The sequence below is a fragment of the Poecilia mexicana genome, unplaced genomic scaffold (genome assembly GCF_051168715.1).
Source record: "Poecilia mexicana isolate PSO_F unplaced genomic scaffold, ASM5116871v1 scaffold_22, whole genome shotgun sequence".
In the NCBI taxonomy this organism is placed as follows: domain Eukaryota; kingdom Metazoa; phylum Chordata; class Actinopteri; order Cyprinodontiformes; family Poeciliidae; genus Poecilia; species Poecilia mexicana.
The window spans coordinates 10,272,460-10,286,656 of NW_028263391.1; the positions used below are offsets into that span (position 1 = coordinate 10,272,460).

Below are 14,197 nucleotides of genomic sequence, written 5' to 3' on the forward strand. Positions count from 1 at the left end.
AGGACTGCGTTTTTAAGGGTTATTTGTTTTTGTCAGACAGTTGGTCTGATTTGACAAACACAATATTGCACATGTTCCATACTCTCTGTTTTTTGAATGATGGATTGAGCAGTGTTTTGAGAGAGATGCAAAATGTGTTTTATGTCCTAACCCAGATTTAACTATGAATGTTGAGCTTTTTTAATGTTAACTGTAGGGCCTCCGTAGAAAGTTGGATTAATGATGTGCCTTTATTTATTAATACAGTGACTTTTATTCAGGATTTTGAGATAAAATGAGGCTGGATCTATATTAATATCTTACTTTTTGGATTTGTAATTGTAAAAAAAAAAAAAAGAAAGAAAACTATCATGAGTCATTTTCCTTCCACTTAACAGTCATGCACTACTTTTACATTTTGCTATCCTAATGTAACCAATTGTAAAAAAAAGAATAAAAAAGGTGTCATAAATAGTTTTGCAATGCACCTTTATCATAAAAATCAGACACGAGCTAAAATACACCCAGTTATTGATGCTGTAGCTTAGTATCCTCAGTTTGAATGACAAAACTCATCTCTTTTCCCCCTCCCTAAAGGATGAAGCTCGTCAAATGGAGGAGATCCTCCAGCTGGAGAGAGAGATCGAGCGCCTGCAGAAAAAGCGGGAGGACGAGGTGTCGCAGCTGTGCGAGTCGTCCAAACAGGAGCTGCAGTTGCGTCGGGATGCTGAGCTCAAGCGGATGAAGAAGGAGGCGTCCCGGAAGGCAACGGAGCTCATCGACCTCCTGAACTTTGGGGGCGTGGACCCCTCTGTGGAAGCAGTCGGAGCCAAGCCTGCGGCTGAGGCGAAAACCGCAAAGGGGGCGAGCACAGCCGGACGGGCCTCCAAAGAGGAGGATGTAGACGAAGGCTTCCATGCGGAGGAGGAGTGCATCCCCCTGCCAGACTTCCCACCTCCCGCTGAGTCCGACGCTCCCATAGATCAGGACATATTGGTTCACCTCCCTCCTCCTCCGCCTGCTTTTGCAGAGGGGACCGTTCCTCCTACGCCTCCTCCACTTCCAGCGGACGGTGTCCCCGCCGCTGGAATTCCTCCACCTCCTCCGCTCCCTCCACCTGGAGACGGGGCTCCCGTTCCTCCTCCTCCTCCTCCAGCACCTCTTCCTGCTCCGGCAGAGGGAGAGAAAACGGAGGAAACAAAAACAGACTCGGAGAGGAAAGTGAGCATGGCGGAGAGCCTGGTGGACGGAGAGGAGCCCATCTACAGCATGCCGGCCGACACGGAGTCGGACTACGACCAGGAAGACGAGGAGGGGTCCGTCAATGCCGGGGACGACAGCTCGGTGTCTGGGAGCAACCGCGGGAGCGCTGCCGTGACGGACGAGGAGCACCCGAGGAAGTCCACCTGCACCAACACCAGCGTGGAGTCCTACAGAGGCAGCTCTGACTCTGTGAGGACACACACTTACTCGCTTCCTCACACGCGCGCACGCAGACATGTATGAGCAGCTGTACAGCAAATCCTTTTGTTTCTTGGTCACTCTTCTGATAAGATGATGTTGAATTATATCTTCAGTATTTGTTTAATGTTTCCGGGCGTCTATAGGTAAGTGACACGTTTTTTCTGTTTGATGTCGCAGTACGCGGACAGCGAAGATGAACACGATGGCATGATGGACACTGATGAAGAGGTGACGAACGGACGCGTGACTTTGCTCAACGGAAACGGGCCGCCATATTTCCATGGTTACCTCTACATGAAAGGTGTGTCTGTCTTACTTTACATCTTTCGTTTCTATGACTTTCTTAGGTTTTAGAAAAGTTCTTTGATCAGAAAAATGCAGAAACATAAACACTTTTTTTTACATTTTAGAGTTAAAATGAGTCTGTTTTTTTTTTTCTCAGAAAGAGTCCTGACTTGAAGCTGATAGAAAATCAGCTGAAGATTAGGGTAATGGCAAAGAGGCCTTCCAACTTTAAAGACTTTCAGTTTCATCAATAAATAATCAAAGTGTCAATGGAAGTAAGCAAATGCGGTTATAAGAAGAATTTTAGTGCTGCAATGCCAAAAATAATTTTGATCCACCCACCATTTTCTAATAAAAAGTCAAAGAAAAAAATGGAGATAATACATTGTTTTATTATTTTTAATAATCATTTTGGCTTTGTAGATGAATAAAAATAAATCTGCCAAGCATACATATTCCCAACAAATAAGAAAATACAATACAGGTTTTTCTAATTAATTTTTTTTCTATAAATGTCTATAATAAGCTTGGTACTATTATTACAGCAGCCATTACACGCCTCACATTTTACTACTTCCTTCTGTCATCGTCCCAGATAAACACAAACCAAAATCTGATGTTTTTTTCCCGTCTTACAGAAATGTTGTATTTTGTTAAAGCCTGCATTGGACTACATGTTATTGTTAGTATTGTTAGTGTGTATTCGTTTGTGAAAAAAAACTACCACCAGATAGTACATTTAAAATAATAACCTTCTCGTAAGTAAGCAAAAATTATTACATGTGCTAAAAAAAGCCCCAATCTTTTGTTAACTTACTGGCTGGACCGGGGCCGCTGTTTTAAGAAGCGTTTTATTGTCGCTGTGCTCTCTGTGCTCCTTCAGCTGGTCTGATGATCCCGTGGAAGCGGCGCTGGTGTGTGTTAAAAGACGAGACGTTCATGTGGTTCCGGTCCAAGCAGGAGTCCCTGAAGTCCGGCTGGCTCTACAAGAAGGGAGGAGGGCTGTCCACTCTTTCCCGGAGGTTGTTGTAGTCACTACTGAGCTCAGCCTGCATGCTAACGAAATAAAACCCTGCAACAGATGCTCACTGAAAGAACTCTGCGATACAATCGAACGGTCTCAAAAGTAAACGAGGTGGTTCTAATCGCCATTTCTTCTTCCTAAGAAACTGGAAGATGCGCTGGTTTGTGCTGCGAGACAGCAAACTGATGTACTACGAGAACGACAGCGAGGAGAAGCTGAAAGGAACCATCGACATCAGGGCGGCCAAGTATAACCTTAAACTTCCAGATGAAAAACAAAACAAAACGCATTTTATTCAAACGTTCAACCTGTTGATGCCAGCAGCTGACCTGCTTGTGACTCTGCAGGGAAATCGTGGACAATCATGAGAAAGAGAACGCTCTGAACATCGTGACAGACGAGAGGACGTACCAGGTGTTTGCCGAGTCGCCAGAAGATGCAAGGTGTGACGTGGAGCTTTGTGCAGAAAATGGAAACATGCTGGGAGTTTTTTTTTAAGCTAGTAACATGTAATTGAATTTTCTCTTTGCCTGCACAGTGGGTGGTTTAATGTGCTTAGCAAGGTGAGAGTGTGCACTCCTGAACAGCTGCTGGACATGTCCCACGAACAGGCCAATCCTAAAAATGCTGTTGTAAGTCTTTACTTGAGTGAACTAATGAATTGATAATGTAAACTTTATTGTGGTAATTACCTCTGCCTGTTATCGTTTTTCCAGGGAACTCTTGATGTAGGGCTTATCGACTCTGTTTGTGCATCAGACAACCCCGATCGGTAAGTCAGAGCAATCAATACACAACCAATTCAAATATATAAAACGAGGATTTTATCTCAAACTGTACAATATTTGCTATTTGCAGGCAAACAAAAATATGCCCCAAATTACAGTAGGGACTTTTTTTTTATATGATATCGAAAGCTGCTTAGAGAGGAACAGCTGTGAAGTTGCGTCTCACACAAAAGTGAGGGATCATTTTCAATTTCACCTTCCGTGAATAAAGATTAAAACATCTTCCAGGTGGTAAATGTTTCTTTTATCAGCGCAATGGAGCATCGGGTCACAAGCAAAAGTGAGCCAAGAATCAAAACTTTGGAAGTTTAGAGAGAAACTCCAGAGTAATAATCTCATTGAGAGCTTGTGATCAATCTTTAAATGCAGCTTTTGAAAAAAATGGGAGAAACTTGGAGCCCACACAAGTCAGAAATCGACATCCAGAATACCAGGGAGAAGTATTGAAAAAGAAACACAGAATATTTATGTAAATCTATATAATTTATACATATATATGATATCTGAAAACATTAAGGCTATGGAAGTAGCTTCTGTCAAATTTAAAAGTGTTGTGATGATCGATATCTCCCTTGAGAATGGCTGGAAAAGCCAATAAGTAACGTGTGCAGTCTCCTCAGTTCCTACTGAAATGTGTTGCAGGGATAAGACAAACCATTGAGCAGGAAGATCCAACTTAGTATAGAGCGAAAACTTTATGAATAAAAGACTAATCTGACCCGATCTGACCTCATTTCACTCACTTTTTGCAGCCCAAATTCGTTTGTCATTATTACGGCAAACCGGGTGATCCACTGCAACAGCGACACACCCGAGGAGATGCATCACTGGATCAGCCTGCTGCAGAAACCCAAGGGAGATGCCAGGATAGATGGACAGGAGTTCCTTGTCAGAGGTAAGAGAAAATGAAACCCAAAAATATTTGCAACCTTTGAGTGCAGTCCACCCTTATTGGCGCTACTGGCAGGGTTTTGGGAAAAGGCTTTAAAATAAAGTCATCTTTCATTTCTGCAACATAAAATAGAAAATTTACGAAGATCCAGCCTTTAAGTTGAGTACATTACATTTGTGGGAAATAAATTATTGTTTTTTTTTTTAGTAATTTTACAGCTGAGGGAACACTTCTTATATAACATTTCTCAAAGTCAGAGTTTATGGCGTGAGGGACCTTTGAGGTTTCATCTCGTCCTCCCCTTTCGTCACCTTCAGGTTGGCTCCACAAGGAGATGAAGACGAACGCCAAGAGCACGTCCCTGAAGCTGAAGAAACGGTGGTTTGTTTTGACCCACAACTCTCTGGATTACTACAAGAGCGCAGAGAAAAACTCGTCCAAGATGGGGACTCTGGTCCTCAACTCGCTCTGCTCCGTCATCCAGCCGGATGAGCGGGTCCACAGGGAGACTGGTGAGGAACTGGAAATGAGGGGAAGCTGCCGAAAGGTCGCCATAAGTAGTAACTGAACTGTGTCTTTACAGGCTACTGGAACATCATTGTGTATGGAAGGAAGCATTGCTATCGCCTATATACCAAAATGCTGAACGAGGCCATGAGATGGACGGCTGCAATCCTGGGAGTCATCGAAAGCAAAACTCCGATCGAAACCCCGACTCTGCAGCTCATCAGAGATATCAAGGCAAGACGAAGTCACGATAGGAGTGCGAGCTCAAATCTATGAGCTGATACCTGTATTTGAGTTGAGAGTTTGTTATTCATTTCCTCAGGAGAACAGTGTGAACGCAGAAATAGTGGAGCAGATGTACAGGAGGAACCCCATCCTCAGATACACACAGCATCCGCTGCACTCGCCTCTGCTGCCGCTGCCTTACGGAGAGGTCACCAGCTGTGAGTGACTCTGTTTAAAAGACGCTTTTCCTTTCGATTTTCATGCATGTCAATCCCACGTGACTGCATGTTTTTATTGTTTTTATTCTTGCCGTCTTCAAGGCATTCTTTTTTTTTTTTACTGTTTTACTCTCTTTTTTTCTGTGTGCAGTACATCGGCAGCAGGGCTACGCCAGTCTGCAGGACGAGGCGGTGAGAGTTTTCAATTCGCTGCAGGAGATGGAGACGCTGGCAGACACGGTGCCCATCATTCAGGGCATCCTGCAGACCTGCCAGGATCTGCGCCCTCTCAGGGATGAGGTACGTTTTTACATCCGTCATAATTTGTTGGTATCTCACTACCAGCTTGAGACATCTAACAACTTCAAATTTTCCCCATGCGTCTTTAAAAATGCTCTCAGCCTTAGTCAAATGAGAGACGGTGAACTTCTACAGCATCCTCCTCCAACAGGTTTTGTTTCTGGACTTTATTATGTCCATCCAGCTTCCCATCAACTCTAATCAGTTTCCCTCAGTTAATTTTAGTCCTCCTGTGGGACTTTTTATGTCTTCCTTACATGTGGTTAAAACATGACTAAATATAAAAGGGTATAAATACTTTGCTAGAACAACGTGTGGCTACATGGTTATTTTTTCTTCTTCTTTTAGGTTTATTGTCAGGTGATCAAGCAGACCAATCATGTGCCTCAACCAAACAGCCCAGCCAATCTGGCACACTGGCACCTGCTCACCTGCATGAGCTGCACCTTCCTGCCCAGTCGAGCTATCCTCAGATACCTCCGCTTCCACCTTAAAAGGTAACGGGAACTCTTTGCCTCCGGCTACAAAAACGTATTTCTGTACAAATACGTTTGTTTGTGGCTCAGGGTACGGGAGCGTTATCCCGGCACCGAGATCGAGCGCTATGCCAGCTTCATCGGAGAGTCCCTGAAGAAGACCAAGACTCGTGAGTTTGTTCCGTCTCAGGAGGAGATCGCCGCCCTGCTGCTCAGGCAGGAGATGAGCACCACCGTGTACTGCCACGGCGGAGGCTCCTGCAAGATCTCCATTAACTCGCACACCACAGCTGGAGAGGTGTGTAACAAATGTTCACATACCGATCGTCTCTGGAGGGTTTCACTGCAGCAACAGAGCTAAAAGAATGGGTCAATTTTACATCTTCAGATTTTTATTTTTTTAATGAGAGTGTGGTGCTGAAATCTCCTTCTTCCATAGTACCGATTTTAATAATCTTACAAGGACACATTGTCACGTTAATGAGGTCAGGTTGCATCAAATAGCGAAAAATAGACAAGAAATAGGTCAGGATTCTGCAAGGAAAAGCTTTAAAGTTATTAATTTTGGGTAGATCTGTGCATCTCCTCAATATATACAACCCTAAAAACATTGCGTTTCTGGCTGCTGCAGGTTGTTGAGAAGCTCATCAGAGGTCTGGCCATGGAGGACAGCAAGAACCTGTTTTCTCTATTCGAACACAACACTTTCACAGACAGAGCGCTGGAGAGCAGAGTGATTGTGGCGGATGTTCTGGCCAAGTTTGAGAGGTAAGTCGGTCTCCTTAAACATTACACTGCAACTTTTGGATCAAAGCTTTGTTGTCAACAAAGAATTGCTGATGTTTCTATTTTTCTTGTGCGTTTGTTCAGACTGGCAGGCAGTGAAGAGGATGAGGAGGAGGGAGAGTGGAAACTGTACTTCAAGCTGTACTGCTTCCTGGATGTGGAGAGCATGCCCAAGGAGGGAGTGGAGTTTGCATTCATGTTTGAACAGGTGTGATTTCATCTAAAATAACTAAATGCATTCTATTTGTTGCGAAAAACGACTGGCAAAGGCAACAATTCTTCAAACCCTTTTTACATTTTCACAATCAGCCCTTACAATCTTCCCAGCATGATGCTGCCACCACCACATTTCTCAGCTGGAGGTTGTGGTATTTGTTTTCTGCTCCACAGAGTTCTCTGTGCGTAGGTCAGATTGTAAAATTTTGATCTTATGAATAGTTCTGCAAGACACTGTGGGTATTTTATTCCTTCTGGTAAAAATCATTTTTGCATTTCAAAAAATCTACACACAATAACTTAATATAAATGTTAATCAGACGAGTTCAGGTGGTGCCTCAGAAGCACAAAGATTAGAGAAATCAGTTTAGTGGATATGCAAATTGTTAAAAGTGTTTTAGTAAGTCAGGAGGTTTTTCTTTTCATCCTGAAATATCCGCCGTAAACTAAACGACGTCTACCAGGCATTACATGGGAACAAGTTGTATTAACTTGTGTTAATGTAGTTTTACATTTTACACAGTGAAAAACAGCTTGTTGGAAAAAAAAAAGACTAAAGTTTGGTTTAAATTTAGAATATTATTGGGAAATAATCATGTTTTTTTTCCTTCCAGGCTCATGAATCATTAATCAGCGGCCACTTCCCTGCCTCGGAGGAGACTTTGCAGCACCTGGCGGCTTTACGTCTCCAGTATCTCCACGGCGACGGGGCGGGTCGGGCCGGATGGAGCCTGGGGAGCGTCTATCCAATCGGACGCCTCCGGAATCGCATCTTGCAGTCCACCAAACCGGGCGTGGGCGCGGCCGGCGGAGCCGGGTCGAGAGGCAGCGGAGGAATCGGAGACGTGATCGGGACCATCGGCGGACAGGGCGGGACCGGGCCCAGCACGGAGAAACGAAAGACTCCCACCTTCAGGGATTCCTCCCTCAGGAAGAGCAAAACGGGTTCACTGAAGAAGCAGAAGGTACGCCTCCATAATCCTTAATCTGCGTTAACAACAATGGGGCGGAAAAAAAGGGCAAAAGTTTTAATCGTACTAATCCAGGCTTCTCCGACTGCGGCTCCTTAAGTTCGCTTTCCTGCGAACTTAAGGAGCCGCCGCTGTTCGCTGACTGTTTGACAGAGATCCATTCGATGTTTCAGGTGGAAGGGGAGCAGAGGCTGGAGATGTGGGTGAAGGAGGAGACGTCTGCGACGCGCACCAGCATCCTGGAGAAGTGGGCCCGTCTGCAGGGCATGCCACAGCACCAGGCCATGCTCAAGTACATGAGCATCATCAAGGAGTGGCCCGGATACGGCTCCACTCTCTTCGACGTGGAGGTGAGAAATAAAGACGATGATAGATGTCATGGTCAGGATAGTAATATAAAAATAAAAAATAAAATGTCTTCTCTTGGCAGTGTAAAGAAGGTGGGTTCCCTCACGATCTGTGGCTGGGCGTGAGTGCCGACAATGTTTCTGTGTATAAGCGAGGTGAACCGAAACCACTGGAGACGTTCCAGTATGAGCACATAACCTTCTTTGGAGCCTCGCAGCCCTGCACCTATAAGATCATCGTGGATGAGAGGGAGATGTACTTCGAGACGCCACAGGTGAGACTTCACTGAGTTTTCCTGCATGTATCGTTCCACTGAATTTTAGACATGTAGCTATGAAGAGTTATCCAATCACCAGACTTACTGTTGTGTAACAATGAGCACTAAAATAGCACACAGTCAACAAATAATGTGGTGCTTTTTATATCTATAATACTGCATACAGCTCCAGTTGCATTCACAACTGTAGCCTTCTGGTACTAATGCAACACCAGAAACTCCAGTCTGTATTAATATGCTGTCAACATACTTCCTAAAATAGTTTCTTTTTATGCCTTCTTACACCTTTTGTGCTTCACAAGCCCATCTCATTTAGGCAAGACGGACAGAAAATCAGAGTTGGGTTATTCAAGTAAACTGTGAAACCTTCTTCCGCCGTACAAAGTAACCTGTTCGAAACATTGAGAACCCCCCAGAAATTATTACAATAATTCAGATGGACAGAAATGACCCAGATGAATCTAAATATTTAAGATTTTGAATCATGGTTGGTTAGAAAACAGGTCAGACGTCTTACTGATTGATTGATGGATTGATTGATTGATTGAGAGATGTTCCTGGATTGAACATGCAACTTAGCCGTATTTTTTTTTTTTTTTAATTTTGCTGTATGCTGCCCCTTATGTTGTGTTGCCCTGGCAGAACGCCACGTAGCTCAAACCGCCATTGTCGGTAGGACGACGTCACGGTCCAACTCGTGTTTTCCATCTGCAGGTTGGAGAGATCACCAAGATCATGAAGGCCTACATCAACATGATGGTGAAGAAGCGTTGCAGCATCATGTCTGTGAGCAGCGTGGCCAGTTCCTGGGCCAGGTGATCACCAAGCCGCTCCTCAGTTTGTCCATCCATCCAGCAGCAGCAGCAGCAGGCTCCTTCTTTGGCCTTCTTTTAGTGTTTGGGTCTTGATGAAGGCAGTTGCAGCTGCCAGCAAATCCAACAGGTTGAGTCAACGTAAATGAATTCGGGAGACATGGAAAACAAAGCCTGAGTCCTACTTGAGATTAAAACGAGCATGGCAGACGAAAACAACAAGTGGTTTTGGACTTTCACCTAAAACATGCACCACCCCCAGCTGTAATAATGCATGTAGATGTTCAAGCACATCACACACTGCTCTGTTGTTTTCAGGCAAAAACAAAGAAAGAAAGAAAAATAACAATAACAAGCACAAATTAGCCACCCAGTTTTGGTCTGGAAGGTGTCTCCGTTCTCTCTGCGCACTGCCAGACAAGAAGTAAACCACACCCTTTCTTTGTTTGACCCTCATTCCTCCAATTTTTAATCTCTCTCTCTTTCTCTTTGTGTTTCTTTATTCTTATGGCATCTTTTTTTCTGTTGCCATTAAGTTCTACGGTTTTACTCTTCTTCTTCATCTTCTTCTTGCTTGCTTTTTTGGTGTCGTTTCCAGTCGTTTATCTTTAACGTCAGCAGTGTTACCTTTGAGTAAAAGAACTGAAAAAATTAATTCTTCTTCTGGGAGTCCCACGCCTCCCTGTCCCACTTGTTAGTGCCACCATGTGGCCACAAGGAAAACACAGCAACAGGAAGCGTCTGAGTGTCATGAAAAGATTCAAGGTGTGGAAGCTTACCTGACATTAGGAGTCAGTGCAGAGTTTATGTGCATTTGGCTCCGCAAAAAGACGAATATCTATTTATGTGAAGATGTAACACAGCCTGCATAGCCCTGTATAGTCACAACTATGTACACATAAATGAAACAAATGTATCATTTTGTATGAATCACACACATACTGCAGAGTGGATTTGATTTTCCTTTTGGTGGCTACTGCACTGTAAAGCCTAGAGATGCCATAACCTAACACAATGTGTAAAAATACATGCAGAAAAATTAATATTAAGAATTACCACTGTATGTCTGAGGACTGTGATGCCTATGATGCGCACCGTTCACTGGCTGTGACTCACTGAAAAGTAAAAACGAGCGGAAACTCGGGCCGTGCTGCGTCTGGTTGCTATCCAGGTTCATGTCTTCAGTCATTGACAAGTCTACCGTTGTTGTCGTTTGCAGGAATCACTCTCCCACTTTACCTTGAGCCATAAAATACTCTATAATCTTATCAGATTTTTTTTTTAACCAAGGAGCTCAGGACACATGCATATGTGAGTAAATTAGAATACAACCAAAAGGATTTTGTTTTCGCCATCACGCTTCACGGCTTAGAAAAACTCAACAAATTCAGTTTCTCTTCTCGCTTGCTCACCTTTTTTCCTTCCACTCAACTTTTCATTAATGTGAAGTGAAAAGCACTTTGTGAAGAGTCAGCTTCTTTAGCAACGCTCCTGTATGACTTACCACAAAAATTTAATTACTGGTCTTATGTAATATTCAAATTACTGGAGAAACTGAATTTTAAGCCGTTACAATTTCCACTTGAAATATATCTTTGTGTGATAAATTTCTATACATGATTTCCACTAATTGAACTTAATTAATCAACTAATTTATCTTTTTGCTGATATTCTAATTTATGAAAAGTGCACGTGAGCAAGCTCCAGTTTGTGTTTCCACTCTGAACATTTCAACTTGACACTTTATTGTCTATATAATATTATTATTATTATTGTATAAGCCCTCTATATTATCTGTCCTTAAATGTGATATCTGGATTGCTGCTGTGTGGATGAGTGTTAAAGCAGACTGCTGGGAAATGGAAAGGAGAAAAGAGAAAGTTTGTAATGAGTGTATTCTTTAAAAATAAGATGTATTTATATGATCACTTTTTTTGCAAGGAATGGTGTTGTATTTGTGAGTTTGCATAAGGTAAAAAAAAAAAGCATGGGAATCGTAACGGGAAGGTATGGAGCTTATTTATTACTCTCTGTATCATATGTATTTCAATGTCTGTTTGGAGGGAACTGAAAACATCCCGAGTCTTTAGAATATTACCAGTAAGAGGTGCCAGTGTTGGTTTCTGGTTTCCAGGGGAGGATTTATATTCACCAGTTTTACGTGACTTTTGATTGGCTTTGGAGGGGACAGAAGGAAAGGCTCGCCTAGGGAGCTATTCATTCAAAAACCGCAGGTGAGCCAAACATGTTGCACACATGTCCTTTTGTTCTGAGAAGTTGTGGAACGGGTCTGTTAAGTGAACTGCAGCTAGGGGGCAGCATCGCTGACTTGTATGACCTCCAGAGAGCAAAAACAAATACATTTTTCTATTGCTAAAACATGGTGCAGCTGTTATGGTGCGTTTTATTTAAAACATATTTTACCCAGCGTTCAGGGGCAATAAGAGTTTTGACTCCAAATGCATTTAATTTTTGGGCTTTTCACACGAGCTACTGGCAGATTAGAAGATGAAGAAATTGGATATATTTGTTTTCTTGAGGGTAACAATGGCCAGTGCTGTTGCAAAGGTAGAAAACAGTAACATAGGAAATTTAAGACTTCTAACCAGACCCAGTTAGAACACCCACAAAGATGTTTTTCTATTTTCTTGAATAATGTAATCAACACTGAAACAGGCAGTTTGAAATGTGGCGTTAAATTATCTGAAAAAGAAAAAAACACACAAAAACACCCCTCCTCTAATAACCAGATATAATAATCAGAATCTTCTCACTAGTTTCAAGTGACTCAGGCTAAAATATGCTCAAAAGTGTGATCACTTAATTTCATAAGCCATAATTACGGAGCAACCTGGAGGAGGATCCGTGTTGCTCGCTTTGCTGGCTCAGTGTGAGAAATTCACCCTGCAGCTTCTGAAATGAGAACAGCTTGTGGAAAAGAAAAAAAAAAGGAATTTGAAATTAAAAGTTGACAGTATCTGATCACAAATCTATCTTCAAGGGCAACTCCATCACAAGGGCTCCTGTTATCAGCCGCAGGCGGCCAGAGCTGAGCCCGTCATCCTGTTCCGCTTGTTATCATTGTTACATAGTGAATCATTGTGGTTGTTGGGGGGGAAAAAACGAGAAAGAGAGAGATGTGTGTGTCGTCGTTTCTTTTTTAATTTGTAAATGGCTTTACGAAATTATGCTTTAATAAATTATTGGAAACTGTATGATTTGTTAATGTCTCGTTTGTGCATTGTGGAGATCAGAAAAAGAGGAAGAAATTTGAAATTGTTTTCACTCTGCAGGCTAAACAAACTGGATATGACACGTCAAACACAACATCTCACGCTGTAATCTCGCCTTATTCCTGATTAAATTTGAAGGAATGTGTTCTTGTTTAATTAAATTTCCATTTCCTGTATAATGGAATGCAAAAATAGTCTTATCTGTTAACCTTTGACAAGTTATAATGACAAATCTGAGTGCATTTCATTGGGATCCTAACAGATAGACCAGCAGAAAGTTGTTCATTAAGAAAATAGTACATGTTTTTTTTCTTCTTCTTTTTTTTTACAATACAAACCTAAAAATTTGTATCCATTATTACAACAAAATTGCTCTTTGTTGCTTCAAACATTTTGGAGTTTGTCTCCATCAATTTTCAATGTAGCAAACTAAAATGTTTGATATTCTTTACAAAATGACTAAAACTAAGTGAGGTCAGATTTGTTTTTGTGTAAACTGTTTTTTTAAGTCTTACTACAGATTTGCAGTTGGATTTACCATGGGTCTTGACTTTGACTGGACCATTCTAGAACATGCTCCGACCTGAACCATAACGGTAATTTTTCAGCTGGAAAGCGAACTTTCAGCCTCCTCTCAGGGGTTTTTCTTTTTCTTTTTTTAAATTTTTTATAGTCTTTTGCAAGTGTTCAGGATTCACCTGTATTTAGCTTCAACCAACATCTCATCGGGTCTGAATGGCTGCCTTTTCCTGGCTGAAGAAAAGCATCCGCAGCATGATAAGATGCTGACACCACTATAGTCTAAAGATTTGTTAGAATCTTTTGGTTTATTCATAATTGATTCCCTTCTTACACACATTTGCTGTACTTCCTACTTGGCTTGAGACAAGTTGGACAATTTTCTTAAAAATGGCTTTCGTCTTGTACTTGATTAAGGCCAGTGTCAAATGTCAAATGCTACACAAATCAAACAATTTCTGTAGCACTGAACAACAGGGCAAAACATCAAAACACAACCAACAAGCAAAACACACCAACAAACGTAACAGTGGTAATCTAAAAAGAATGAATAAAAAGTTGTAATTCTGACTGGAACTAATCTAAATTCACTTATTATTAATCAGTGTCAACTTTAAACAAATGAGGTTTCAGCCTTGACTTAAAGTAACTCAGTGTTTTAGCAGCTTTGCAGTTTTCTGAAAGTTTATTCCGGATTAGCGGAGTAAAAACTTGTGCTGTGCTCCTTGATCTTCATGGTGTTTGCTCTCTAATGTTCTCTGGCAAATCTCTAAGGCATTGAGAGAACATTTGATCTTATGCTGAGATTAAAATACTCACAGGTGGAGTCTGTGAAATGGGTGAAGACAACAGTACTGGTTTTTATTTAGAGGAATCA

General features: G+C 42.1%; 1 protein-coding gene across 1 annotated transcript in view; it reads left to right on the forward strand.

Annotated features, from left to right (window-relative positions):
* Positions 1-12,783, forward strand: part of myo10l1 (myosin X, like 1) — a gene marked incomplete at its 5' end in the record, with an annotated part of 29,763 nt that extends 16,980 nt beyond the window's left edge. The window contains 20 exons of the mRNA XM_088002835.1: positions 577-1,479; positions 1,621-1,744; positions 2,612-2,753; positions 2,895-2,999; positions 3,100-3,195; positions 3,291-3,384; positions 3,469-3,524; positions 4,293-4,435; positions 4,750-4,944; positions 5,016-5,173; positions 5,262-5,382; positions 5,534-5,682; positions 6,031-6,179; positions 6,249-6,456; positions 6,790-6,926; positions 7,029-7,152; positions 7,775-8,125; positions 8,305-8,481; positions 8,562-8,753; positions 9,471-12,783. Coding sequence (XP_087858961.1) covers positions 577-1,479; positions 1,621-1,744; positions 2,612-2,753; positions 2,895-2,999; positions 3,100-3,195; positions 3,291-3,384; positions 3,469-3,524; positions 4,293-4,435; positions 4,750-4,944; positions 5,016-5,173; positions 5,262-5,382; positions 5,534-5,682; positions 6,031-6,179; positions 6,249-6,456; positions 6,790-6,926; positions 7,029-7,152; positions 7,775-8,125; positions 8,305-8,481; positions 8,562-8,753; positions 9,471-9,575 — 3,729 coding nt within the window. The remainder of the gene's footprint in view (positions 1-576; positions 1,480-1,620; positions 1,745-2,611; positions 2,754-2,894; positions 3,000-3,099; positions 3,196-3,290; positions 3,385-3,468; positions 3,525-4,292; positions 4,436-4,749; positions 4,945-5,015; positions 5,174-5,261; positions 5,383-5,533; positions 5,683-6,030; positions 6,180-6,248; positions 6,457-6,789; positions 6,927-7,028; positions 7,153-7,774; positions 8,126-8,304; positions 8,482-8,561; positions 8,754-9,470) is intronic.
* Between the last annotated feature and the right edge of the window lie 1,414 nt (positions 12,784-14,197).